At 51.7% G+C, this 27,556-nt stretch overlaps 1 protein-coding gene across 1 annotated transcript in view; it reads left to right on the top strand.

The window, feature by feature from the left end:
- Positions 1 to 26,186, top strand: part of GRIK3 (glutamate ionotropic receptor kainate type subunit 3) — a 124,070-nt gene extending 97,884 nt beyond the window's left edge. Inside the window, exons 11-16 of the mRNA XM_054170330.1 lie at positions 5,074 to 5,297; positions 10,179 to 10,297; positions 13,414 to 13,631; positions 22,863 to 23,085; positions 23,820 to 24,070; positions 25,723 to 26,186. Coding sequence (XP_054026305.1) covers positions 5,074 to 5,297; positions 10,179 to 10,297; positions 13,414 to 13,631; positions 22,863 to 23,085; positions 23,820 to 24,070; positions 25,723 to 25,917 — 1,230 coding nt within the window. The 3' untranslated portion in view covers positions 25,918 to 26,186. The remainder of the gene's footprint in view (positions 1 to 5,073; positions 5,298 to 10,178; positions 10,298 to 13,413; positions 13,632 to 22,862; positions 23,086 to 23,819; positions 24,071 to 25,722) is intronic.
- The last annotated feature ends 1,370 nt before the right edge of the window (positions 26,187 to 27,556 follow it).

Here is a 27,556-nt window from a genome sequence, read left to right as displayed (position 1 = left end):
GAAGTTGCAGCACAAGGACAGGCAGGGACAGCCCTCAGGGGAGCAGGACGCTGTGCCATGGGGAAAGTGCCCCAGGCTCTGCAGAGCTGCCCTGGGAGCTTTGCTTCTAGCAAACTCCACAAGGCTCAGGCATAGATCTGATGGCCTCTTACACAACAGCCTGCCTGAGTTAGCCAAGTGACAGTGTCCCAGCAGAGGGGACCACTGCTGTGTGGTGCTGAGTGACGCATGTGACACAGACACAAAGAGATGTGGAGTGCAGGCTGCTGTCCCCAGCAGCTCTGGGGCATGGCTCCTGCAGTCCCACTGCTGGGAGCAGGGTTTGTAGCTCTCACCACGGAGTATCTGAAGTGCAGGGCTCTGGAGAAGGAAATTGCTCCAAAGCAGGAAATCAGATACAGGGGGGAGAAGCCAGGCTGTCATGTAGTCCCAACCATGTCACCTTCAGTGTCCTGCAAGATGTTCCAGGGTTCTCGGGAGGCTTACAGTCATTCCCAAAGCTGTGGTCAGCTGAAAGAGGCAGACCAAAAGAGAAGGTGCAGGGAGCACTAACATCAGTTCCTAACACTAACATCAAATTCCTGCTCAGCCTGCAGTGAAATACTCCTTAGCTAATCATTTCAAAAGCAAATTAACAGAGCAGCAGGAAAGGACCAATTCCCTTCTTCTTGAAAGTTTTGCTGCAGCCCCAAGGTTGCTTTCTGCTTTCCCCCAGCAGTGCTGGGTGCAGGCCTCAGAGTGATTCATGACCGCTGCCCAAAGCCCACACGAAGCCATTAGTTTCTTCATCTGCATGTCATTGCTTTTTATAGCTGTGTTTATGTAAAGCATTAAAAAGTGAAACTGCAAGCAGATGGGGCCCTTCCTCAGCGGCAAGGCATCTTCAGATCCTTGTGGGGAAAGGAGCAACCCATTGGCACTTGGCAATGGGAAAGTTCAAACTCATTTCACACCCAGTAGGGAGTGTTGGAGACAGCATTCAAGCAAAGTTGTAGTGATAAAAAAACCAGGGTTGATATCTGGGCTGGCTTTCCTCCAGACCCATTGTCTGCTTCTCATAAAAGAATCGGGATCATTCAGGTAGGAGACGAAGGCAGAGGATTTTATGAGATCCAAACACCCAGGATTAACTCTGTGCATTGCCGAAGGGCCATGTAACTGGTATGAGACTGAGCCCCCAGGCTGTGATGGCTCTGTGATGTCCCAGGCTTGTTCCGTGCACAGGAGAGGATGCTCCCGAGGTGGAAGAGGCTGAAATGGTGATTTCTGTCGCTGGGAAAGGCTGAGAGCAGTGGGAGCAGCTGATGCAGTGTAGCAGGATCAGCCTGATCTGAGGCTGAAACTGGTGACAAGAAGATAGCTGAAGCCAGGGTGGGAAACACAGAAAGAGGAGCTGGGTGTGGGTGTTGGCCAGGGCAGCCCGGGAGGGTAATTCGGGTGGTTCAGGGGCGATGGTGCCTGCTGAGCCAAGGTGTACATCACAGCACTGAGGTTGGGCTGTTTACAGAGTGAATTCTTGTGGCATGTTTGGGGTCACACAGCATCCTGCCTCCTTTGTCCTCTCTGATCCAGACACGCCTGCCCATGGGCAGTGATGCCTTGGGCTATGATCCTTTGTAAATTTGCTTTGTTTCCAGTCTGGTCTTCAGCATAAACAGGAAAAGCAACAGCAGTCAGAGCAGCTCTCAGCCTGACCCTGTCTTCCAGATCCCAAGCAGCAGATCTGGAGAAGACAGCCTCATGCAGTCAGATGCAAAAGCCCTGCCCTGCTGCCTTTCATCTGCTGCTCATCCTTCATCACAAGAAAAACCTGGGTTAGAGGAGTTCAGACTGTTCCCTGGAGAACCAGGCTGTTTCCTCACCGTGGCTGCTTTTTTGTCACTCTTCCTGCTGCAGAGCAGCCTCAGTCAGATGGGTCAGGAAAGCTGAACCCACTCACACTGGCATTTGAGGAGGTTTGGGGCACTCAGGTGACACAGAGGAGCTCCTGTGCCATAATAAATGGGCAACAGCCTTTGACATCCCCTCGCTACAATAATGGCACTTCCCTCTCTGCAGAACTTGTAGAAGAGATTATAAGAGGCTCATGAGGACTTCATGGTCCTTGTTCCTCCTCTTCAGCTCACAGCTAGGTTTGCCCTGCCAATATCTGTCCTTAATTCACCAGGGATATTAAATTCATTAAGAGGAATGGTCTCTAAATTAGGCCTGCAAGGGGAGAAGCAGCTAGGAAGGGCTGGGGTCAGACACTCAATGCTGGTCCCTGAGCAGGGGGCACATGGTGACAGGCTGAGGAGGGACCTTGCTCTCCTCAGGCATCACTTCTCACACTGAGCCTTTGCTGGTGCCTGGCCAGCAAGAGGGGAGGCTGTGGCACAGGGCAGCATGCTGGGACCCTACCAAAGCAGCAGCCCCAAACCAGGGCTGCAAAAGGGAGCAGCTGTGCCTCGTTGTACCCAGTGCTGTGGGGGTGCCCAAGGGTGCTGATGGGACCTGCGTGGGGCAGAGGTGGGCCCTGGTGCTGAGCAGTGGGAGCAGGAGAGCAGAAAAGCACTGCAGCCCCAGCACTGGCTGTGATGGCAAAGGGACTCGGGGGCCCAAGCACCGATGCTGCCAGACAGGCACCTGAACAGCAACAAAATCAGCGAAATCTGCTTTATTTATCCATCTCTTAGGCAACACACATCATTAGGTTGTGTAAACACCTAACTCAGATTGACAAAATAAGCACAGAGGCAGCTTCTTTTCCTGAATAAATATTTATCTTGGAGCTTCTGCTGTTGTGGGCTCTGCCGTGACTGGCAGAGGTCGGATGCTGCAGGATCTCCACAGTGACTGGGGCTGTGCAAGAGCCTCCCTGACCCGTGGGCCACATACCCTTGATAAGAGAGAGCCTGAAGATAAGCCTTAGCATTCCCTGATAAAAGCCAAGTATCTCTGCAGAGCACAGGCTCCTCCAGCCACTGAATGCCCAGTGAGCTCCCATCAGTTCCACCCAAGTGAAAACGTTCCAGCCCTGGGTGAAGGAGGAGATGCAAACCCTCTGAGGTGTGCTGGGGAAGTGTCTGCACTTGGTGTGTAGCTGCCTTGGCAAAATTCATCTCTTTGGCCTCAGTTCAGCAGAACACTTAAGAACACACACAGGACTTGGAAGGTGTGCAAGCTCCAGTAAAACTGAAGTGTGTGCTCAAGGGGATTGGCTGGACAGGGGCAATGGCAATAACTCCTCATTTTGAAGAAATCCATCTTCCTGCTCCACAGCAGAAAAGTTGGTGCTGAGTGAGAGAAGCAGCCAGGGCCTGCTAATTGACTTCCCAGTTTGTAATGTCAAAGCAGGACAAATGAAAGCTTCACCCTTGGTGGGGTTTGATTTAGATCCTCTCAGTCAGCAAAGCCTTAATTAGGGGCCACCTTCAGAAGAATCTGCATTGATAAAAAGGGTATTGAAGTGCAGCCCAGTGGTGCCTCTAACAGCTGAGGACACCAGCCTGGGCTCCCAGCCCCTGCTCCGTGCTTGGCACTGAGTGCCAAGGGCACCACAGGGCTGTGCTCAAATCCTGGGAGCTGCTGGAATGGCACAAAAATTCTATTCCTGCACTAAAAGAGGTTTTTAATCCTTGGTCACCCATGCAGGTTTCTCTCTCTCCATTTTCTGTGGCAAAGCACAAGCTCCTGGCTGGTCTGGAGCTTGCTCTATCATCTTGACAAATTTGCCTCGGGATCCCTCTGGCAGGCAGTGGCTGTGAGCTCTGACCACAGAGCTGCTCATTTCTCTCCTCCTTCAGAAAAATCCACAGCCAAACCCTTCACTATCTCCTGCAGTTTCCCCTGTGGGGGCCAGGACACCTACACAGACATGATGGAGGAGCTGAAAAGCTGCAATTCTTTTGCAGTTTCTGCCTTGTGACTTTGAAGATTGATAAGCCACAACCCTCGGGCGTGCTGTGAGGGGGTGACAGCAGCTGAGCTGCCAACCTGCTGGGCACACTCCTCTGGGACAACCCCAAGGACACAGGCTCTGCTCCTCAGAGGCAGAACTTCACCATGTCAGGTTGGGCAGACAGCATTGCCTGTCCACTCCCAACCCCCCCCCCCCATACACTCCTACTAAAGACCCTGTTCACTCCTGATGCCCTTGACCACTCTCAGGCCTCCTGTCCTACAGCTTCCAGTGACATCCCCGGAGCTGCAGCTGGCACAGAAGGGCTCACTGGGAGGAAAAACAAATGTTCCCACTTTCTCTGAGTTTTGACAGATGCCAGTAACTGGAGTGGACATTTTCTGTACCAAGCCAACCACAATTCTATTTCCATTTGAGAAGTGAGAGGGAAAGGGCACAGCCAAGGTTCAGCTGAAGAATCACAGAATTGTCAGGGTTGGAAGGGACCTCAAGGAGCAGCCAGTTCCAAGCCCCCTGCCATGGGCAGGGACACCTCATACTACAGCAGGTTGCTCACAGCCACATCCAGCCTGGCTGCCAAAACCTCCAGGCATGAGGCTTCCACCACCTCCCTGGGCAACCTGTGCCAGTCTCTCACCACCCTCATGGGGAACAACTTCTTCCTAGCATCCAATCTGAATCTACCCATTTCTAGTTTTGTTCCATCCTCCCCAGTCCTATCACTCCCTGACAGCCTAAAAAGTCCCTCCCCAGCTTTCTTGTAGCCCACTTCAGATATTGGAAGGCCACAAGAAGGTCTCCTCAGAGCCTTTTCCTCTCCAGACTGAACAACCCCAACTCACTCAGTCTGTCCTCACAGCAGAGCAGCTCCAGCCCTCTGCTCATCCTCATGGCCCTTCTCTGGACAGCTTCCAGCACCTCCAGATCCTTCCTGTAATAAAAGCATGTCAGAAAAAGAACATTTTCACCCTTGTTAGAGAATTGCTCTTCATTCAGGGCCTCCAAAGCTGCCTTCCTTGGAGAGCAGACCCCTCTCACACACGCAGTGGGGGGAGGCTGTGGGCTGTGTTGGGGCCATTCCTGCAGTGTGGCTGCACAGGGGGATGGAAGCATCTCAGTTCTGACTCCTTCTCTCCCTCCTCTGTGTCTCCCTCCCTTGGTGCTGCTCACAGAAAGCTGACCTGGCCGTGGCTCCTCTCACCATCACCCACGTCCGGGAGAAGGCCATCGACTTCTCCAAGCCCTTCATGACCCTGGGGGTCAGCATCCTCTACCGGAAGCCCAACGGGACCAACCCCAGCGTGTTCTCCTTCCTCAACCCCCTGTCTCCTGACATTTGGATGTACATCCTCCTGGCCTACCTGGGGGTCAGCTGTGTGCTGTTTGTCATAGCCAGGTAAGGGAATGCCAGCACCACCCCCACCCCGTGCCACCATGCCACATCTACTGCCATGCCAGGAGATGCCCTCCCACGCTCAGCTCCATTTGCTGCCTGGTTGCAGGGATCCAAGCAGCCTGTGGGAGCTGTGGCATCAAACCCATGCCATTGAGGACATCCCTTCTGGTGTCTCAGCGTGGGGCTGCTCACAGCTGCCAGGCTCCTCTGCCTCAGTCCAGGACCTCAGAGTGGTCGCAGAGGTGATGCAGACCCCATGGTGAAAATCAAAGACAAGCTGTCCTCAGGGGAAATTTGTTTCCTTCTTCAGTAGCTGGAATCTCTGTTTTATCTCTGTGCCTTGCACAGCTGAACGTGCTGGTGTGTTTGCTGTGTGACACAGACCTGCCAGCCCCCTCTGCTCTGGCAGGGCAGCAGCTCCACAGATCTTCTCATTTCCAGTACAAAAGAATTTTAAGATGCACTTTCTTTGATGGTTTTAGACGTTTTGCTGCCTTTCCCTTTCATCAGCACCCCACTGCTATAACAAAGGGTAACTTCCCTGCTCTGTGCTGTTCACTGTTCTTGCTCCTGTTGGGTTCCTTCTCCTCCACCCTCTCCAGGAAGCTGCCCAGCCTCCCTGCTGTGTCCTGGGCACAAAGCTCCCATGTCCCAGACTATTTCCAGCTCCTGTCTTGGAACCCTCCACCAGCAAAGCTCCCTCAAACCCTTCCCTGTATCAAAAGAACAGAGAAGCCATTGCTAGAGATCAGACAATGTGTCTGTTTACAACATTAATATGCATCTAATTAGCATGTTTAAAACCTCTATATTTAAAAGCAGAGGAATTTGCATACATTTGCATGTGTTATTAATTTCAGAGAGTCTTTGATGAGGCACACAGAGTCCAGGGCTGCTCTCAATACGTGATTCCACCTTCTCAAACCAAACCAAAGCTCTTCTCCCCTCCTCTGGGTAGCCCCCTCCCTTGCACAGCCCTTGCTGGATGTTTCCATCCTCCATGGAGACACCATGGCCATGGAAGGTTCCTAAGCACAACCTGAATTCAGAGGCTCCTTTCTCATTTCTTCCAGTTCAAGCTCAACCAGTGGTGCCTTCAGAAAGCTCCCTGCTGACCCCACACCTCAGGCTGGGGCTCTGTGCAGCCCCCAGGGGCAGCTGTGCTGGGCTCTCCTCAGAACATCCTTCAGCAAACAGCTTCTCTCTAAAGCACTGACATCAATCAGGCAGTCAAAGGCAAGATTAAATAGGAAACTGCAGCAACCAGAATCCATTAACCCTCATGTTACAACAAATATGTAATTTTCAACATCCCTCAGGTCCACAGAGGCATTTAGAGACGATTTCCTAAGTTCACTCTGTAATATCCTAATTACACAGCACAGCAGTTGTCAGAGTGAACTGGGCTTAGCAGCCAGCACTGCTGTCCCAAACCATCTGGGATGGTGAAGCAGCTACATCATCTGGGCCTTCCTCTGCAGAGGTGCAGAGCTGGAGAGGCTGCACTTCACTCCTGGAAGGCACAGAAGGCTTGAAGACCTCCACACAGGGATGGAAACCTGAAGACCTGTGATTAGACTCTGCTTTTGTCCTCAATGAAATGAACCTCAAAAATCTCTCTACACCATACCAGTTACGATGTAGTACAAAGAGTTTCCCCAACGTTTTTGGCTGAAGCTAGGGGTGTTTAGCCTGGAGAAGAGGAGGCTCAGGGGAGACTTTATTGCTCTCTACAGCTACCTGAAAGGAAGTTGTAGATGGGTGGGGGTTGGCCTCTTCTCCCAGGCAACCAGCACCAGAACAAGAGGACACAGTCTCAAGCTGCACCAGGGGAAGTTTAGGCTGGGGGTGAGGAGAAAGTTCTTCCCAGAAAGAGTAATTGGCCATTGGAATGTGCTGCCCAGGGAGGTGGTGGAGTCACCATCCCTGGAGGTGTTCAAAAAAGGCTTGGATGTGGCATTTGGAGCCATGGTCTAGTTGTCAGGAGGTGTTTGGTATTAGGTGTTGGACTTGATGATCTCTGAGGTCTTTTCCAACCTTGTTGATTCATTCTGTGATTCTGTAATACAAAATATTGCGATTCCACTTTCTTTTGCACATGCTTTGCCCCTGACACCACTTCTGTCTTCATCCTTTCCAAGAACACCAAGTGCTTGGTGTTAATTAGGGTTCTGCAGAAATGAGCTTTTAAGGATGGAAAGCAAGAGACTTCATAGGAAAATATTTACTGCATTCAGAAGTCATGCAAACAACATCTGCTCTGACCCCACTAAAGCCTCTAAAATCCAATTCTCAGGAGAAAACCACAGCCAAGACAGCAAAGCCTTGACTCAGAGGCATGAGTCTCCTGAACTAGGCACCAGAGTCCTCTGCTGATGCTCTAATCATAGGTCAATGCCACTTAAAACCAACTTAGGGACAATTTAGAGGCAGGCGATGGATGGATTTGATCCATCTCCCCTTTTAATCAGTCCTTGTAGTTAATGATGGAGCTCTTCCCCTACCCCCCCTGGCCCCCACAGAGCCATAACCACTGGCAATTGAGAAGGCTTCCTGGGGGTGATTGGTCTGGTGCCCAGTGCCAGGTTGTGAGTGGGGTGTGCAGCTGGCTGACCTGAAGTGGCACCTCAGACTCACATGGCCTTCAAATTACAGCTAATCACCTTTGGGCAGGCTTAATGCTCCTCCTAATTGCAACGAGGCCTGGGGCATCCACAAAGAAGTTCCTTTGGAGGTACAATTTAGACTCAAAAGGCATTTTGTGTTTTATCTTTAAACCTGCTCTGAACTGCTCCCCTGTCAAGAAGAAGAGACAAGAAAATAGCTCTCATTTGTGAAGAGCTAATTCCCAGGTGCTGTTTGCACCTGAGTTAAAGGGAACCAGCCCATGGAGGATCCTCAGCAGCCCCCATTTATTCTGGCTCCAGCTGTATGGGGTCAACCAGCTTGGCTTGCTCCTTCCTTCATTACCCTCAGCTTCTGCTAATGGCCTCTCTTGCTCTTCAAGCACTGGAAACTCTGTCCCTGCTTTGCAGCTTTCTGAATATTTCTCTGTCATTTGAGCAGCACCAGTAGGTTTCCACTCAGAGACCTTGAAGTTCTTCAGTGTGTCATCTTGTCAGGCTCATTTGATCTCACCAATTCCCTTTCTGTTTCATAGTCTTTCATTGGCAGCCTTCCCCCCCCCTAAAAAAAAAGTTTTCATCTAATTCCCGAACTTTGGCTTTGTTCAACAGGAGAGGCTTAGGCAGCATCCCTCACACACCACTGCTGGGGAATCACAGGGTCTCGAGGACAGGCAGCACAGAAAGCCAGCTCAGAATGCAGCCCACTTCTTGCCTTCCCCCTCTGATTTTCTCTCACTTGAACCAAGCTGAGGGAGGGGACAGGAAGAAGGACCCAGCCAGGACTGTCAGGTGAACCAGCAGGACAGTCAGGGTGAGCCTGAGGGTCCCCACTGCAGAAAGGCAAGATAAAGGGAAAGGAGAAGAAGTTAATCTGCATCTTGCATCTGGAAAATATGGAGCAAAAGGTGGGACAGATGCACCCACAAGCACAAAAAGTCCTGTGCACTGCACTCAGTCCATCCCCATGATGAGAGCTTCCCCCAGACACCCTCCTGCGCTTTGCCCTGCCCAGTTCATGGCCCAGGGACCACAGCTCCTTGCTCCTGGAATGTCCCCAAGTGTCAGGCTTTGAAGAGAGTCCCATGGCCCCACTGTGCCCAGCAGGGGCTGGGGGAGGTTTGTGCCAGGAGGGACAGAGCTGAGGCTCTTCTCTCCAAATCCATCCAAAGGGCTGACTGAGGGCACCCATGAGCTCAAGCTCCAAGACATCTCCTTGGGTAGCAGCATCTGCCAGAGAACCTCAGAGAAGTGTCTCCTAACACAGGCTGTGGGCTGGGCTTGCAGGAAGGGCTGCTGTGAAGCTACAGGGATTTCAGAAGGAAGTGGAGATGGTAATTAATGCCTGGTTCAAAAGCAATTAGACCAATTATGTTTTAATTTAATCTGCAAAAATTTGGGACTCTTAGAAAATGTAAATAAATAGCTCTAAAAATATTAATCTCTCTCCTGTGGAGCCTCCTCCTCGGATCCTGCCTGAAAGAGCTATGTTCATGCAGCACTTGCCTACCACATCACCATTTGCAGAGACATCATCTCTGAGCATTCCCTGGCTTTGCCCAAGACCTCCAGGGCTGCCCATGGGAGACATCCCACAGGGAGTGAGTGTCCTCCCTCCACCTGCAATGGGGCTGAGCATGGCAGCAGTCCACAGAGAACCCACATCAATGGCACTGCTGTGCTGGTGCCCTGGCCAGGAAGGATTCCTGCTTGTCAGCAGGGTGGGAAGTTCTCTTTCCCACTTGGCTAAATCCCACTCTGATTCCCAGCTGCACCAGCAGGATAATCCCCTGAAATATCCTGGTTTGTCCCAGCTACTGCTGCAGAATCACTGTGGAACCTCTCCTCTGCCAGTCTAAAACACCACAGTTTGGAACTGTTGCCTGTAGAGGTTGTGTGCCTGCACCAGATCCCATCCCATCATCTGCTGCAGTTGCTGTTGTGTGATGCAACACTGCAGAGAGGACCCAAAGTAACCAAAGGTTTTGGGGAAGCAGCCTGAGCTACCTCAGAAGGCTCTGGGTTCCCAGCTTTCCTTGCTCCACAGTGCAGGGCCTGAGGCTTAGCCACGTTGGTCACTTTGGAACATCTTGGCTGAATTTGTCATTCCCCACAACAAGCCTCATGGCCAAAGGGGTCAGCAGGCCCTGCACAGCATTACAAGAGGCATTAAGGTTCTTTTTGCTCTCCTGTTCCTTCAGGGTCTTGTCAATCCCCATCCCCACTAACAGCTCTCACTTTCCCTCTGCCCCCACAGGTTCAGCCCCTACGAGTGGTACGATGCCCACCCCTGCAACCCAGGCTCAGACATCGTGGAGAACAACTTCACCCTGCTGAACAGCTTCTGGTTTGGGATGGGAGCACTGATGCAGCAAGGTACAGCAGCACCCCCTGCACACACACACACACACACACCCAGCCCCAGCCCCTTTCCTCTGCCTTTTTACATTTAAAATCGATTTTCTTCACCACAGGAAAATGATAAAATATCTGAAGTGCTCCTCTGCACCAGCTCCCTGTGGAAAGTGTGGGGGATGTGGGACTGGGTGGGGGAGATCCTCTCCCCCAACACCTCCTGGCACGTGCCAGGTGCCCACTGCTCCAGATGGAGATGTGCCACAGGGCACTGCTGCTCCCCAGGGAGCTGGGTGCATGGCAGGCAGCTCAGGCCTGGGGCTGAGGCCAGCAAGGAACCCATCAGACCAGAACCTCATCAGAGTTGGCCACTGCCTTGGTAATTCCATACTTTGGATTTCACCTCCACTCAGGCACTAACTGAGCTGGTTGCACAGCAGGGATGGAGAACCAGAGGGGGATGTATGCCAGGGCTGAGTCTTGTCTGGAGTATCTCAGGAAGTGGTCCAGAGTTTTTATGCCAAGAAAGTCACCTGATTCCTCCTGTGGCAGAGCAGGACAGAGCTTTTCACTCCTTTTCTTTTTTTACCCTTTCTTTTTGGCACCTGCCTCTATTTCTCTTTTCCACCTTCTGAGGGTCAAACCCTTGTCCCAAGAGCTCCCCCTGCAGCTCTGGGCCAGGCTCAGGCTCAGGCTCACCCCAGGAGCTGCAGCTGGCTGCTGGCACACAGAGCAAAATCTGCTGCCACCAAAGCTCTGGCAGGTGTTGGAAGGAGCAGCTCCTCAGCCTGCCAACGGCAAGCACATACTCGATGATGGAGAGGTGGCATGTTCACAGGTGTGCTGCTGCTGAGTGCAGGGAGGGGCTCCCACCCACCCTTGGAGCCCTGAGAGGAGAACTGCCTTCACCTTCCTCAGCTCTGGAACGCACCAAGCTCAGCAGCAGCAGCAGCTCCTGGATTCTGTCAGCTCTTACTTCTGGCAGTTCAAGCCATTTGTTTAATTTCAGGATGTCTGTCCTGGCTGGCTCTTGTTTTAAATCAGCTAGCACAGAAGACAAGGCATCTTGCCCTCTGCTCTGTCTCCAATTTCATCCTCATCTGGCCACTCTGCACATCGTGAAATGGCCCAAAAATTCCTCTAGCAGAGGGCAGAGGGGGTGGCAAAGGCTGTGCCTGGCAGCCGCTGCCTGCGAGACGAACGCTTTACCAGCGTAAAATACAGCAACAGGGACCTGAGCGATGGGATGTGGATGGGATTACATCCCTGCGTGGGGATGGAACAGAGGAAATGGAATGCTGAGAGGTGGAGTGAATAGAGTAAATCTGTGTTCAGAAGAGAGCAGAGGGGGAGCTTGTGAGCAGCTCTGTGTAAGGAGCAGAATTCAGCTGTGATCTAATTGCAGAAAATCCCGGAATAGAAGTAAGTGGAAAATGTCAAACATTTGTCACACTTTAATTTACCGTGGCCCAGCAGTCCCACACGGAGAGCAAAAGAACCACGGCAGCAGCCTGGTGGCTGGCACACTGCTCCCAGCCCCTCCTGCTGCAGCCTGCGGTGGGGATCCTGCCCCGATCCTGGCGGCTCCGGCGGACGGTGCCCGTTCCCAGCAAGCTGGTTGAGCAGGATGAATCATCCCCTGATCACATGCTGGGAAATGAAAAGAGCTCCATTCTTTTTAACTCTGTTCTGCATCTAAGAAGAAGAAGATTTCAAAGCTAGGCTGATGTCACACCACCCAATGCATCAAAAGGCAAGAGATGGAACGGGAAAGAAGCAGGATCTGGAGAAGAACTCAAGCAGCCCCCAAAATCCAAGGCTCTTCTGCTTCCTGGTGCCTTGCAGCACTCAGATAGGAAGAAAAGCCACGCTCTGTGCTATCCTTTGATGCCACCCTGCTTAAAACCCCTTTGCAAAGCCCCATCTTTGTTGTAAATTCCAGGTTGGAGATAGCCTCTGAAGGCAGTGGCTTCAAACCCAAAGCTTTTTCCTGGCTTTAAAAGGTATCTTGGGCGATTACAAAAATAGCACAACCCATTTAGTCCTTCCTGTCTGCTCAATGAAAGTCATTCCAGACCTGCTTTCACACCTTTTGTGCTGTAGCATCTCCTGCCTCCCTTCTTCTAACTGGCACTCAAAGCACTGGACCCTGATAGCTCCTTTCTCTTGCTGTTTGATTTTTCTGTGGGGCTTTTTTTTTTCAGCCTTGTGTATTTGAACACACTCCCCAGAGTGAGCCCTTTGAAAAGTAATCCCTAGAAAAAGCAAAGCTCCTTTTAAATGGCAGAACAAAACACTCATATAAAAAGTTCATCAATGGCTCACTATTTAAAGCTCATAAAAGCAGCCTGGTTAATTACTTCAGTTGGAACAGTTCCTGTAAATTGTGTGTACCCAAGGTCAGCAAGAAAAGGTTTCTACAACTGCTACAAACCTTCCCCCACCCCCCGTTTGTTTGCCTCCGAGATGCCTGGATAATTTGCCTCCAAGATGCCTGGATAATTTGCCTCCAAGATGCCTGGATAATTTGCCTCCAACCCACTTGGCTTTAATTGGACTAGGGGAAATGAAAAAAAAACCCTAGAAATGGGTAGGTTCAGATTGGATGTTAGGAAGAAGTTCTTCCCCATGAGGGTGGTGAGAGACTGGCACAGGTTGCCCAGGGAGGTGGTAGAAGCCTCATCCCTGGAGGTTTTAAAGGCAAAGCTGGATGGAGCTCTGAGCAAGCTGATCTAGTGCGAGGAGTCCCTGCCCGTGGTAGCAGGGTTGGAACTAGATGATCCTTGAGGTCCCTTTCAGCCCTAACAATTCTATGGTTTGGCTGAAACCCAGAGGAGGTGGAACAGGGTTTGTGGAGCAGATAAAGGCTGGAGTCGGAGGTGCAGCTCTGAAGGCAGTAAAGCCTCCTGGGTGCTGTTTCTTCCCCTTGTTCCTGGGTATCCCTTTAGAGGCAGGGGTGGAGGCTGGGGCTCCCCAGGGTGGGGAAGGCACCAATGATTCTCTGATTCCATGATTCTAATTGCATTGCTGTTGCGGCAGGGAAATCGAATTCCTTGCATGCAGAGGGCTGTGCGTAGAGGAGGCCTGGCTGTACCAAATGGGTCCTTTCTCTCTCCTTTCCGCTGTCCCACCCCCAGGCTCTGAGCTGATGCCCAAAGCGCTGTCCACACGGATCATTGGTGGCATATGGTGGTTCTTCACCCTCATTATCATCTCGTCCTACACGGCCAACCTTGCTGCCTTCCTGACGGTGGAGAGGATGGAGTCCCCCATCGACTCGGCAGATGACTTGGCAAAGCAGACCAAGATAGAGTATGGGGCAGTGAAGGATGGAGCTACCATGACCTTCTTCAAGGTGAGACCAGGCAGAGCCTTTCTGCCTTCCAGGCTGTGGTGGGTTGAAATTTCAACCCCTCCCCCTCCCTCTGCCACATTAACTTTGCCAGAGCAGCTCAGGTGGCAGCAAATGAAAGCTGTATTTACAGGCAAGACTACAACCTGCAATGGAATGCAATGAATCTGTACAAAATACACAGGATTTACAATACTTACAAGTATTTACAATTAATAAACAGCATAGGAACCCCCTCTGCTCAAAGACCAGGGGAAGCTACTAGCTTCTTCTTCCCTGCCTACCCAGACCCCCCTGTACAAAAGAAGAGAGAAAGAAGCAGAGAAATGTTAATACCAAACCAATGCAGCCAAGGCCAAGCAGGAGCAAGTTAGTCTCTCTCCAGAGCAAAGAAGTGAGAAGAGAAGAAGAAATTATTTTTGAACAACCAATTAGGAAGAAATTCTTCCCCATGAGGGGGGTGAGACACTAGCACAGGTTGCCCAGGGAGGTGGTGGAAGCCTCATCCCTGGAGGTTTTTGCAGCCAGGCTGGATGTGGCTCTGAGCAACCTGCTGTAGTGTGAGGTGTCCCTGCCCATGGCAGGGGGCTTGGAACTGGCTGATCCTTGAGCTCCCTTCCCACCCTAACAATTCTATAACTCCACCCAGCTGTACCTGCTCAGGTTGGGGGGAGGCAGGTTGTGATTTTTCTCCCTGCCAAGCCTCTCTGCCATGTGTCCCCAGAGCTGCTCCAGCGTGTGTGGGAGCAGTGCTGGTGCAAAGGATGCTTTTACCTCTTTGATGAAATTCATGAAGCGGCCTCCGAACCTCCAGGCCTTGTGGCGGTGGCACTGCAGGGAGTTCACAGTCATCTGCGGGGCGCGCTGGTAGCAGACGGACACCACGTGCACCGCGTCGTACAGCAGGGCAGCGTCTGTCTGGAGGGAATCCCAGCACCAGAGAATCAGCCAGGCTGCGACAGACCTCGGACATCAGCAAGTCCAACCCACTACCCAAACCCTAACACCTCCTGACCCCTAAAGCATGGCTCCAAGGGCCACATCCTATCCCTTATTGGGCACCTCCAGGGACAGGGACTCCACCACCTCCCTGGGCAGCACATTCCAGTGGCCAATTACTCTTTCTGGGAAGAACTTTCCCCTCACCTCCAGCCTAAACTTCCCCTGGCACAGCTTGAGACTGTGTCCTCTTGTTCTGGTGCTGGGTGCCTGGGAGAAGAGACCAACCCCCACCTGGCTACAACCTCCTTTCAGGTAGTTGTAGAGAGCAATAAGGTCTCCCCTGAGCCTCCTCTTCTCCAGGCTAAGCAACCCCAGCTCCCTCAGCCTCTCCTCACAGGTCTGTGCTCCAGACCTCTCCCCAGCTTTGTTGCCCTTCTCTGGATGTGTTCAAGTGTCTTAATGTCCTTGAATTGAAGAGCCCAGAACTGGGCACAGTACTCAAGGTGGTTTTTTTTCATTCCCTTAGTCCTATTATTACCTGCCACCCTCAAAGTCCCTCACCCACCCCGTTTTTCCCCCTTTTTTACCCTCAAATCCCAGAGCACCTGGGCTCTGTTGGAGTCTCCTCCCACCACAGGTGTGGCCACTTGGCCCTCCCCACCCACTCCCCTATTTAATGCCTCCCAGGAAGGCAGAAGCCCTAAGCTGAGCCCATCTGGGCTGGAGGATCCTCCTCTCATCACTGGTGAGTGCCTATGGTGCACACTGGGTGATGGTGGTGGTGACAACAAAGGCCGGGGGGCCTGGTGGCCCCCCGGTTGTTAGGGCAATGTTTGATGACTACTCCAATATCTTCCACGGCTGCTGGCTTGTCTGTGTGCTCTGCTTACTCTTGATCTCCAGAGGTCTCTTCCAACCTGTAACATCCTGTGATCGTTGGCAAAGCTTGCCACCTGAGCTTACTTAGGCTCACATCAGGACTGGATTTACACACACACACACACCCCAGGTCCCAGTGAAAGTCCCAGTTCCAAAATTGCAGTGATTTTACAGCTTTGGAGACTGTACCCAGTGCTGGCTCAGACCCCTTCCACCAAAGCCCATGTCAGGCACCACAGGGCAGGTGAATCTCACATCAAAGCTCTGCAGAAAAGCCTTCTGTTCCCTGAAGTATCTTCCCCATCTCCACACTTCAGCCCCTGCAGCTCCTTCCTGGTCTCTGCACCAACAGCTCCACAGAGCCCTTGGAGCTGAACCTCCAGCCTTTGGGGATGGAGAAGAGAACAAATGAAACCTAAAGTGGGACAGCTGCTGCTAAGTGCCCTCCCTGCCCAGTGTTTTTTTTTATAGCTGAAATATCTTTCTTGTCCTTCAGCTATTCACACTAACATAGTCAAGTCTTATTAACCTCTGAAACCCCACATGAGGTAGCACCACCAAGGCATGGGCACAACCAAATTACTTTTAATTTCTTCTCTTTAAAGCATAATTAATATCAGAAGCTATCCAACATTGTAGAGAAGGGGGCTGAGAGCATTCACATTTCACTGTTGCCTCAAAAATGGATAGAAGCTGAGAGGTTCCAAAAGCCCTTTAAAGCCTCAGGTGGCCTGGAAAGCAAACTGTGAAAGCAGAGGGGTTGAAGGGTGAGAAAGGAGGGTGAGCAGCCCTGGGTGGAATCACCCTGGCTGGGGGAGGAATTGAAATTCCAGGATGAACTCAAAAAGCCATCTTTCAGGGAAAGGTTTGGAATTACCTCCAGAGGGTACTTGGGGTCCAGCACAACAGCCATTGAGTGATGTGGTGCTCTCCCTGGGTGCTCTGTCAGCAGAGCCTGTGGGGCAGGAATGGGATTGCAAGAGCATTGGGGAATGTTCTTTCCCCTTCCAGTCACCCCAGGTCAGAAGGAGACAGAGGGGCCCAAGTGTGGCAGAGTTCATGCTTTAGAGAGCAGGCTGTGCCTGGAATGCTGCAGCAGCTGGAGGAGGCACAGTGCAAAGGCTGCTAGTCTGGGCTGGAGCAGTTTAGTTGCCAAGAGCCATTAACAGAAGCCAACCTGCTGAGTGTTAATGTCAGGAAACAGAAACATTCTTCTGCAGCTTCCCTTAGCTAGGATGTGGTAAAGGAGCCATTACACTTCCTGAACCTCTGTGCTCACTTTGCTGGGCAGGAATTGCAGACTGGTAAAGATACAAGGAGGATTTGGTTTGCTCTTTAATTAACTCAGGGAGCTTAAAACCTTGCCTAGTAGAACAGGTTGCTGCTGGTTAGATTGCCCTCTGCAGTGGGGCTGGGGCTGCAGCTTTGTCTTTGGCGTGGTCAGATGTGTTGTGTTACCTTCCAAATGCTATAGAAACCTGGAACAGCTGCCAGGAGAGGACAGACTCTTACTGGTGTGCTTTAACTGCTCTTCCCAGTAAGAGATTTACATGGGAATAAAAGGAAACTGCCTGTTTTAAACCCCATCAAGGGCACAGCATATTTATGGCCTCATATCATTATCCATCAGAATCATTCTGCAGGCATTTGCAGTGGTTATTGATCTAGCTCCTCTTTCTCTTTTCATGTTGTTATTATGGCTGTTTGGAGATGAATACTCCAGAATGTCCCTTCTGACACCTCTGGAGAGGTGAGCACATTCCTGTGGGATGTTTCATTCACTTGTCCTCTATGTACAGAGAGCTATAGGAGAGCCAGAATCACTCCCACCAAGGTCTTTGTTCAATGAGGGTAAATCCTGTGGTGCTTCCAGCATGGCCGCTCTGCCAGCCACCTTCAAGGGGCATCTGTCAAACAGCAGAGAGGTCCAGGGGACAGAGCAACTGGCACCTTGGGTGTCTGCTGAGGACCTGCCCTCCCTCCAGGCAGGTGGGACTGAAGGAACTGAATGTGCATGGGGCTTTGTGTCACATTCTTCTGCTCTGTTAGAGAGATGGCTCTGTGTGATTGCTGCCCTTGTAAAGGTCATTATTGTCCTTCACTGGATCTTTCTCAGCCCTTCCAGCACCTGAGAGGTCTAACCAAGCAGAAGCAGAGGCTGCAGGAGGAGAGCATCGTCCTGCAGCTGAGCTTAAGCAGCAATGGGAAACACGAGGAAGACAAACCCCTTGCATACTCTTCCCTGAGATGCTTCCCAAAGCACTCACCAGTTTGCTGCCCGAGGTCAGGCTGACTGAGGGCTCACAGAGAGCTCACTAAAGTCCCTGCAGAAGTTCCCAGCTGACCCAAGCCAAAGCACATCTCTGGGGCAGCCTCACAGCGATTGATCCTGCACAGGCTTCTGCCCCTGCGGCTGAGCTAACCAGCTCCAGCAAGTGGGCAGCAGAAGAGGGAGTTCTCCCAACCCTCCTGGCAGATTTTGATTGCATGGAAAGAACTTTTGAGAAGCTACTTCTTGCAGATCGAGCTACAGGAATAAACACAGATCAATTAACTTGGGAACAGCATCCAGTGCCCATCATGAATCATGCCAGAAACCCTCGCGTCTCGCAGAGGATGCTGCCTCTGAGCAAATGCTGGGTTTGGAGTAGGGCTGTGAGAGTCTGGCTGTGTGTGTGTGCAGACATATTCACTTGTAGAGAAATGTTAAATCCTCAAGAGTAAGTATCTTCACTTGGTGAAAATCAATTTATTTTTTTTCCATACAGGCTGGAATTGAAAATCTTAAGCCTGCAAGTTGCTTTCTTGCCAATTTCACTGATAAAAAAGCCTCTATGTCTTGGCAAGATGCCTTGTAGTGGCTCCTCTAAACTATTCCATTAATTTATTTGGGTGACTGCTCTTGAAGCATTGGTTATTAGAGGCAGCTTCTGAGCTGTGACTCCAAAGAATGAATCCAGAGGCACCGTGAGCATGGCTGCGTTTGGAGGGGCCGGCGCTCAGCTCGCACACACACAGCTCATTGAGCTCCAGTTTATGAAGATGCAGAGGACACCAGCCAGATTCTGATCTGATTTATCCCACCCAAAAATGAAGAGAAGCTCCACTCTCATGAACTGCTGGGAGAGGTGGAAGTGGGGGAGTTACAGAATCCCCCAGAGTGAACCGTGAGCAGCAGCAGCGACCAGCAGGGGTCAAGCACCGCCTTTGTTTATCAGCAATAATCTCCATCATTCCTAACACTCCAAAGGTCCTGACTCTGGGACTTCTCTACCAGGAAGAAGTTGGTCATTTATCTTAATGCTTCAGAGCAAGCAAGCCCTTCCTCTTCATCTCCCTTTGACAGCAAAAAGGGCACAGGAGGGGCTTCCTGCCTGCTACCAACTCAGTTTGGAGAACAGAAGATCTTATTGTAGCCTTCCAATATCTGAAGGGAGCCTACAAGAAAGCTGGGGAGGGACTTTTTAGGGTGTCAGTGCTAGGACTAGCGGGAATGGATCCAAGCTAGAGGAGGAGAGATTTAAATTAGACATTAGGAAGAAGTTCTTCACCATAAGGGTGGTGAGAGATTGGAACAGGTTGCCCAAGGAGGTGGTGGAAGCCTCATCCCTGGAGGTTTTTGCAGCCAGGCTGGATGTGGCTCTGGGCAATCTGATGTAGTGTGAGGTGTCCCTGCCCATGGCAGGGATGATGATCCTTGAGGTCTCTTCCAAGCCTGACAATTCTGTTATTACTTTTCTACAGGCAGTAGAAGTAAACAGAGATTCCAGAGAGAATCCCCTAGCCACAGCACACCAGCTCAAACCAGTAACCAACCCCAATAAGGATTTCATAAGGCAAATCAGAGTCCAGCAAAATAAACTCTACACACACACAGGGCTCAGCAAAACAAACACAATTTCTGTGTGTTCTGGACTGGCCTTTAAATTGCTACTGAGATGGGTTTGCTTCTGTGGTTCTCAGGTGATATCCTCCAAGTCATAGAATCACAGAATTGTCAGGGTTGGAATGGACCTCAAGGATCAGCCAGTTCCAACCCCCTGCCATGGGCAGGGACACCTCACACTACACCTCCCCACTTCCAGTTTTGTTCCATTCCCTCCAGTCCTATCACTCCCTGACACTCTAAAAAGTCCCTCCCCAGCTTTCTTGTAGCCCCCTGCAGATCCTGGAAGGCCACAATTAGGTCTCCTTGGAGCCTTCTCTTCATAAGTCCCCACAAGTGACCATTTTGCAGTTCAGCTGAAGTGTGCTGGGAGGAGGGAAGTGAGGAAGGAACATCTTTTCCTCTGACAGGAAGAAATGTAGAGTGGTTGAAGCTCCTCAGAACAGGGTGTGAGCTGGAGCTGTGCTGCTCACTATGGTTGTTGACTGATGACTGCTCACCATGACTGGCAGCTGCTTCTGGATTGGACTCCAGCTCCATCCATCAGCTGCTGGTGCTGTGCTGAGAGCTGCAGGAGGGGAACTGTCACTTGGAACAGGAGAGTTCTTCTCTCATGTTAGCCAAGTTAGAGAAACTAATAGGAAATAAATTCCTGGTACAGAGGTGGAGGCTTCAGCCCAGGGGAAAGCCTGAGAATGCCCTACCCAGAGCCATGTGTGGAGCTGTCCTGCTCACCCTGAGGGTCTGTCCTGCCCTCCCTGAAGGGGCTGCCCACAGCCTTTGGGGAAGAGGAGGTCATCACAAGCAGCAGGGTCCTGCTGTGGGGATGCATCCCCTTTCTGCTGAAGGATTTGGATCCCTGTGACCAGGGCTCTGTTCCCTTTGGTGACAGGCAGCTCTGGCTCAGGGGCAGTGCTCCCCAGCCATGGGTGCCCCCAGCCAGCAGACCCAGAGCAGGGCTTCTATCAGCATAGCCAGACCTGGCCAAGCTGGGCTCCTCCTGCATTTCAAACCCCAATTATGTCCTTTCAGCTGGTCAGGAGCAGTGATTTAAGAAGAGGAGAGAAAAGTGTTTTTTCTCTTCTAGGAGCCCTGTCTGATGTAATTTAAGTTGCCTGAAGAGCTACAATGCCTCATGCAAGTCCTATTAGCTTCACTAAACGCAGCCTATTGATTTTTTGCCAGTTTATTTTGCTCTATGCTTTAAACTGGGAGAGCATTGATGTTGTTTAAGAGCTCTGTGTCAACACCCAAGGAGCATTAAACGCAGGAAGACGAGAGAAAAGGAGAGCTGGTGAACCCAGAGGCCTCAGATGTGAACTATATAAATGTTAAACAAGTCCTTATCAGGCAGCCAAGTGTGCTGTTCATTTCAATTACCCATTGTAATGCACAGATATTTAATAATCCTGTTGGAGGCTACATTTCTTGCTGCTCTTTGAGGTTTGATAGATGCCACAAATCTACCTTACAGGCACTGGGCCAGATTTTCAAGTGAGGGAGATTATCTTTGCCTCTTGAATGAAGTTTTGCTCCGGCACTTCCACTCCTGCGTGTTCATCAAGTGGATTAGAAGGAGCAGGAGCTTGAAAGGAGAAGAAATGAGGCTGTGGTTGTTGCAGGCAGGAGAATGAGCCCACGGAGTGAAAAGACAGTGGGACAGCTCTGTCACTGCACTAACCCACTCTGGGCTGTTGAGCTTTTGTTTAGTTTTTGTTAAACATGCTGGGAGGGGGAAAGAGGAGGAGGTGGACAGGCAAAGCGCTCGGAGTGGAAAGCGCCAGGGAGGGATTTGCGTTCCCAGATGCTTTCCCTGTATTGAGAGTGGGGTTATCAGAGGAGCCCACGCTGGCACATTTTGGGTGACACTGAAAAAATGTGGGGGGGAGGAGATAGCAGTGGATGGGCTGGGGCTCTGTCTCCTGCTGTCTCACAGGAGGACAGAGACCTGAACAGAGATAACCAAAGCTGAAGCGGAGCTTCTGCCGCAGAGCCTCCTCTGCAGCTGCAGGTCACCAGTTGCCCTTACTCAAGGCAAAGCACAAAGACTTATCAGCCCTTCTGACTTATCAGCCAGCTCCAGGCTCTTTGCTGAGCAGTGTGGTGGAGGAGGAGGTTTTGGCTGACTAAGCTGCCTCATAAAATAGAAGGTGAAAAGAGATCTAGGAAAAATAAGGAATTAGGTAGAAAAGAAGAACAGGACATAAAGGAACAGGGAGCAGCAGCCTCCCAGTGCTTTTCCAGAGCTCAACTGGACCTACAGAGCTGGTCTGGGGAGAGCTACCTTCACCCATGGGAACACAGTGACCAACGAGGGGGAAATGTCGAGAGGAAGCTGAGCTGCCCTTCCTGGGGGCTCTTCTGAGACTGAGGCCAGTTTGGGACAACCCCCACAGGGACAGCTCAGAAGGTGGCTGTAGCTAAATGCTGTGTTTCCAATGTTATGGGAGGACACAAAGCAACTGAATTTCTTCTCACTGAACACATTTTCTAGAAGAAGAAAACAACTTCCCCATGCACAGTAAGCTGGAAAACATATTCCTCTTGTTTAACAGAATGCCTGCTGATAGTGGAAGAATATCCAGGTCTATTTTTAGCTGTCAAGAGAGTCTTGAATATTTCTGTGCTCCTGTTTATGTGGAGATGTTACATTTGTTTGGCAGTTGCACATATCTCAGAGGAGACATCCTTCCTTGTGATGCTTGAGGAAAGACAAAAAACATTATGGAGTGTGTGCAAGAGAGAAAAACATCCCCTCTGAAAGGTTCTTTGTCTCTTCTCATTGTACAGAAATGATTCAGGACAAAGCAAAACTCTGGTGGGGAAGCTAAGAGATGGAAAGAGGCAGGCTGGTAGCACATCACACCAGGGAGCTGTGCAGGGCACCAGCACAGGGGCTCACTGCACCCCACCAAAGCAGATGGACACTTTGGTCCCACCCGCAGCATCTCTCTGCAACTCCCTGAAAGGAAGTTGGAGTGAGGTTGGGGTTGGTCTCTTCTCCCTAGTATCAGGTGATAGAATGAGAGAAAATGGCCTGAAATTGTGCCAGGGGTGGTTTAGGTTGGAGAAAAATTTCTCTCCTGCAAGAGTGGTCAGGCTGCCCAGGCAGGTGGTGGAGTCCCCATCCCTGAAGGGATCCAAGAAATGAGTGGCCATGGCACTTGGGGACACGGTTTAGTGGCTGTGGTGGTGCTGGGTTGATGGTTGGACTAGGTGATCTTAAAGATCATTTCCAAGTGAAATGATTCTGTGCTTCTCTGCTCAGGTTTGTAGAGCAGTGATTCACTCTCTGAGTGCCTGCACAAGGTGTGCTGCAACCTTTGTCTCTTGTTAGGGCAACACGAAGCCACCCACGGCTGGGCAGCGCCAGCAGTGATCTTCAAGACGAGGGCAAACTGGCAGCAGCTCCACTGCGTGATCTGTTCTCCATCCAGCGTTGGGATGGTTGGCTCAGGCTCCAGCAAATCAAAGATTAATTCCTCTTTTGGGGGTTGGGGGTGGGGTGGTGGTTATCACTTTTCCAGAAATCCAAAATTTCCACCTTTGAGAAAATGTGGGCTTTCATGAGCAGCAAACCCACTGCCCTCGTCAAGAACAACGAGGAGGGAATCCAGAGAACCCTCACAGCCGACTACGCTCTGCTGATGGAGTCAACCACCATCGAGTACATCACCCAGAGGAACTGCAACCTGACCCAGATCGGGGGCCTCATCGACTCCAAAGGCTATGGGATTGGGACTCCCATGGGTAAGTGACCCCAGAGAGGGGGGGTGTCTGTGGGTACCCCAGAGGGGTGCTTGTTGCCACAGATACAACAGGTGGGATTCTGACAACCCACCCCCAACAGCGCAGTTCCAAATGCCAGGTCCTGCGCTGCCTGCCTGTTGGACTCTGCTGGGCTGAACTTCCACACCCCCACTTCCCCCGCCCCCCCCCCAACATTGAATTTGTCAGACCAGCTCAGCTAGAAGCAAATGAAAGCTGTATTTGCAAGCAAAACTACAATCTACAATGAAATGTAACGAGTATGTACAAAATACACAATATTTACAGGTATTTCCAATTAATAAACAGCACAGGGACCCCCCCCAGCCAAAGACCAGGGGAAGTTACTAGCTCCTTGCCTCCCCTTTTCCCCCCCTGGACAAAAAGGAGAAGAGAAAGGAGCAGAGAAATTAGACTTAGCCAAAACAATGCAGCCAAGGTCAAGCAGAAGCAAGTGAGTATCTCTCCCAGAGTGAAGAAGAGAGGAGAAGGAGAGAAATTGTTTTGGGAACCTAATCTTATGGTAGACATCCCTTAGAATGAGCTTTATTTTCCTTTTTACACCCACCAGTGATTTATTTACATTTCACTACTCTTCTGTTCAAGATGTGTGAAAAATGTTATAGGCATAGCCTAAAACTACCCCATGGACAGAGGCCTGCACTGTGATTTCTGTCCCACCTTCCCTCTGTGTCTGCTGGTGTTCCCCTCCCCAGGCTCACCGTACAGAGACAAGATCACCATTGCCATCCTGCAGCTCCAGGAGGAGGACAAGCTGCACGTAATGAAGGAGAAGTGGTGGCGGGGGAATGGCTGCCCTGAGGATGAGAACAAGGAGGCCAGTGCTCTGGGCATCCAGAACATTGGTGGCATTTTCATCGTCCTGGCAGCAGGCCTGGTGCTCTCTGTCTTCGTGGCCATGGTGGAGTTCATCTACAAGCTGCGCAAAACGGCGGAGCGGGAGCAGGTACCAGCTCGCTCCACCCCCCTGCACCACCCTGACCCAGCCAAGGGCACCCTGCACACCAAGCCCAGAGTCAGGCAAGGGCATGGGCAGGCAGAAAGGTTCAGCCTCTGCTTTCTGGAGGTCACCTAGCATCCCAAAATGCCATCCCCTAAGGCTCGTTGCTCTGTCCTGCTTGGACAGCCTCAGGGCAGGGAGTGAATCACATCTGCTCTGACCAGGGTCATCTGCTGCTGCAGTAACTGGAGTAGCAAACATCTGCAGGGTAGCTTTGAGTGAGCAGACACACTGACAGGGGCCAGACAGAGCCTTTTCTGAGCTCTTGCATCCAGTCACCACTACCCCATGCAATTCTGTTCCATATTCCAGGTGTAACACACGCATACATGAAGTCTCCATCTCTTTTGCCCACTTCCATTCAAAGACCCTCAAGAAACTGGTCAGGATCCACCAGGAAACCTTATATTATCCTACCAACTTCCACAACAGCCTGTCCCACCCACAGCAGCTCAGTGGTGCTCCTGAATCACAGAATCCTTTTGGTTGGCAAAGCCCTCTAAGATCGAGTCCAACCATCAACCCAGCACCACCATGGCCACAGGCTTCTTGAACACCTCCAGGGATGCTGACTCCACCACCTCCCTGGGCAGCCTGTTCCTGTTCTTGCAGGAAAGAATTTTTCCCTCATATCTAACCTAATGTTCCCCTGGCACAATTTCAGGCTATTTTTTGTCATCTTATCACCTGATGAGTGTCATGAACCAAGAGAACTGTTTGGTTGTTTTCCCTCTTCCTTGTGTGTCATGGCACAGCCAGTGGGAAGTGCATTTGTGTGCAGAACTCCACGCAAGCTGCCCACGTGAGGGACTAGGCAGATGAAGGGAAACTGCCCACCAGCAAACCCAGCAGGACTCCAGAGCCCTCTGATCCCCAGCACAGGAATCTCCCAGCCCCAGCAGGGATCACACAGAGCACAGAGGCTCCAACAGCCACCTCTGGCTCTGCCTTTTTGCAGGCTTTAGTGTGTCAAAGGCACCATTCTTGCCAGAGGAGAGAGGGGTCAGCCAGATGCCTGCTCATCACTGAAGCCCCACTAAGCACAGCTGATGCCTTAAATGCAACTTAAACCTGGTGCTTGGCCTCTGCAGAGCCTCCTCCTGCTCGCGGAGAGGTTAGCAGAGCATGTGGCCAGTAGCGCTGCCCTCCGTCCCCGCTCTCCCCGGTAACGCTGCTTGCTGTCCGCGCTCTCCCCGGCAGCGCTGCTTTCCGTCCCTGCTCTCCCCGGTAACGCTGCTTTCTGCCCGTTTTCCCCAGTTATGATGCTTTCTGCCCCTGCTCTCCCCAGTTATGATGCTTTCTGCCCCTGCTCTCCCCAGTTATGATGCTTTCTGCCCCTGCTCTCCCCAGTTATGATGCTTTCTGCCCCTGCTCTCCCCAGTTATGATGCTTTCTGCCCCTGCTCTCCCCCGTTATGATGCTTTCTGCCCCTGCTCTCCCCAGTAACGCTGCATTGTGCCCCTGCTCTCCCCAGTAACGCTGCATTGTGCCCCTGCTCTCCCCAGTAACGCTGCATTGTGCCCCTGCTCTGCCCAAACACGGTGCATTGTGACCCTGCTCTCCCCAGTAACTGCTCTCTGCCCCTGCTCTGCCCGCAGCGCTCCTTCTGCAGCGCCATGGCCGACGAGCTGCGGCTGTCGCTCAGCTGCCAGCGCCGGGTCAAGCACAAGCCGCAGCCTCCCGTGCTGGTGAAGACAGACGCCGTGATCAACATGCACACCTTCAACGACCGCCGCCTGCCAGGCAAGGACAACATGACCTGCAACACCGGACTGACGCCTGTCTTCCCCTAGGGAACGGGAACACGGGGGTGGGAGGGAAGGAGCTGCAGCAGACGAGGCTGGAGGAGCTCTGAACTAGGGAAGAAAGGAATAAAAATAACGAGGGAGGGAAAAAAACCCAAACAAACAGAAAAACACAAACAAAACAAACCTGGTTTGGTTCATTTCAAGAGCAAAGCCTTTGCCACTCAGCTGCATCCATCACCGGCATGGAAGCCAGAACTTCAAAGCACGGACAAGCAACGTGGGGCTTGGGGCTGGTTTTGGGGGATGATTTTGTTCTTTTGGGTTTTTTTTTTCCTTTTTTTTTTGGCCCTTCCCCCCCCCCCCCCCCTTTTTTTTTTTCCCCCTCCTTTTCTAATGCTTGGATCCTACAGGCTTCATGGAAATGGCAGCACCTAGGAGTCTGATGTTTACATATCAAAAACACACAGAGGCGAAACAGAATTGAGCCAAACCAGCCCTGGGAGGGTGAGGAGGAGCCCCCCCACACACCCTGAGCCAGGTTCTGTAGCATGGCAATAAACAGAAAGCTTCTGCCAGGTGCAGCTCAAGCAGCCACCTGTGCCAGTGGCTTCTCCACGCTGGCAGACACAGCACATAGGACATGATGCCCAGGAAAGGAGAAGGTACCTGTGAAGCACCTGTGAAGGCCACAACTTGGCCTTCTCTGGAAGCAGCTCATGGTGGCATCTCATGGCTGTGCTGGCTGTGGGCATCCACAGCTGGAAGTCCAAGTGGGGTGTGGTGGGAGGAGGCAACACACCATCAGTAGACCCCCAACAGCTGACCATGAAGGGGCAACTAAGGCTGAATGTGGCCAAACTCCAGCGTGGTGTGCACAGGAGCTGCTGCCATCTCCAAGTGACAGCACCCACACACTCCCTGCCAAACTCCAGCCCATACCAGGGTGGCACAGTGATCTCCAGGTCTTCAGCTCCTTCACTCTCTCCACAAAGCTCAGTGTCTCCTGCAGAGAGGTGTGGAAAAGGGCTGAGCCTGCAGGCTTCATCAGCACCAAGAGTTTCCAAGAGCGGAGCAGTACCAATGTCTGTGGAACTCAGCAGTGTTGAGCTGCAGTTCTGCTGCCTTCACACTCAGCCCAGGAGAGCACTGATGCCTGGCCGGGGACTAAATGCTCTCCATGGCATCACAGACCTGAAAGTTCAAGTCCCAGCCTGCAGGGCCAGGACTGGCCTGGGATAATCAGCACTGTGTGAGCCAAACCTGGCACCCCTCTGGCTCTGCTCCTGCCCTGGCAGCATCTCCAGGTGATTTAAGCAAACACTAAAATGGTCTTAAGAAACCTCCCAGGAACTGCTCTGATTTTACAGGTTGCATAACCCAGAAGGCTGCTCTTGCAGATGAATTCCATCAGAATTACCAAAGACCCCTCTGCTGACCTAAAGCATCGCTTGGCTAATGTCACCCAGCTCCATCCCTCCACGGGAACCGCACGAGTGGCCGGTGGGATACCGCAGGTTAATTTGCCAAGCAAACCAAACAGGAGTGGCTCTGCCCACTGGAACCCAGAACACCCCCCAGAGCCTGCAAAGCTGTAATTTAAACACTGGTGGGGAAGGAAAGAGCAAACCCCTTCCCTCACACTCAGTAGGGTGACAGTGACCACCGCTCACCCCTGCTCTGGAGG

Source organism: Dryobates pubescens, chromosome 20 (genome assembly GCF_014839835.1).
Source record: "Dryobates pubescens isolate bDryPub1 chromosome 20, bDryPub1.pri, whole genome shotgun sequence".
Taxonomy (NCBI): domain Eukaryota; kingdom Metazoa; phylum Chordata; class Aves; order Piciformes; family Picidae; genus Dryobates; species Dryobates pubescens.
The sequence above is the reverse complement of the archived record's forward strand: the minus strand, read 5'-3'. Positions and strand labels throughout refer to the sequence as shown.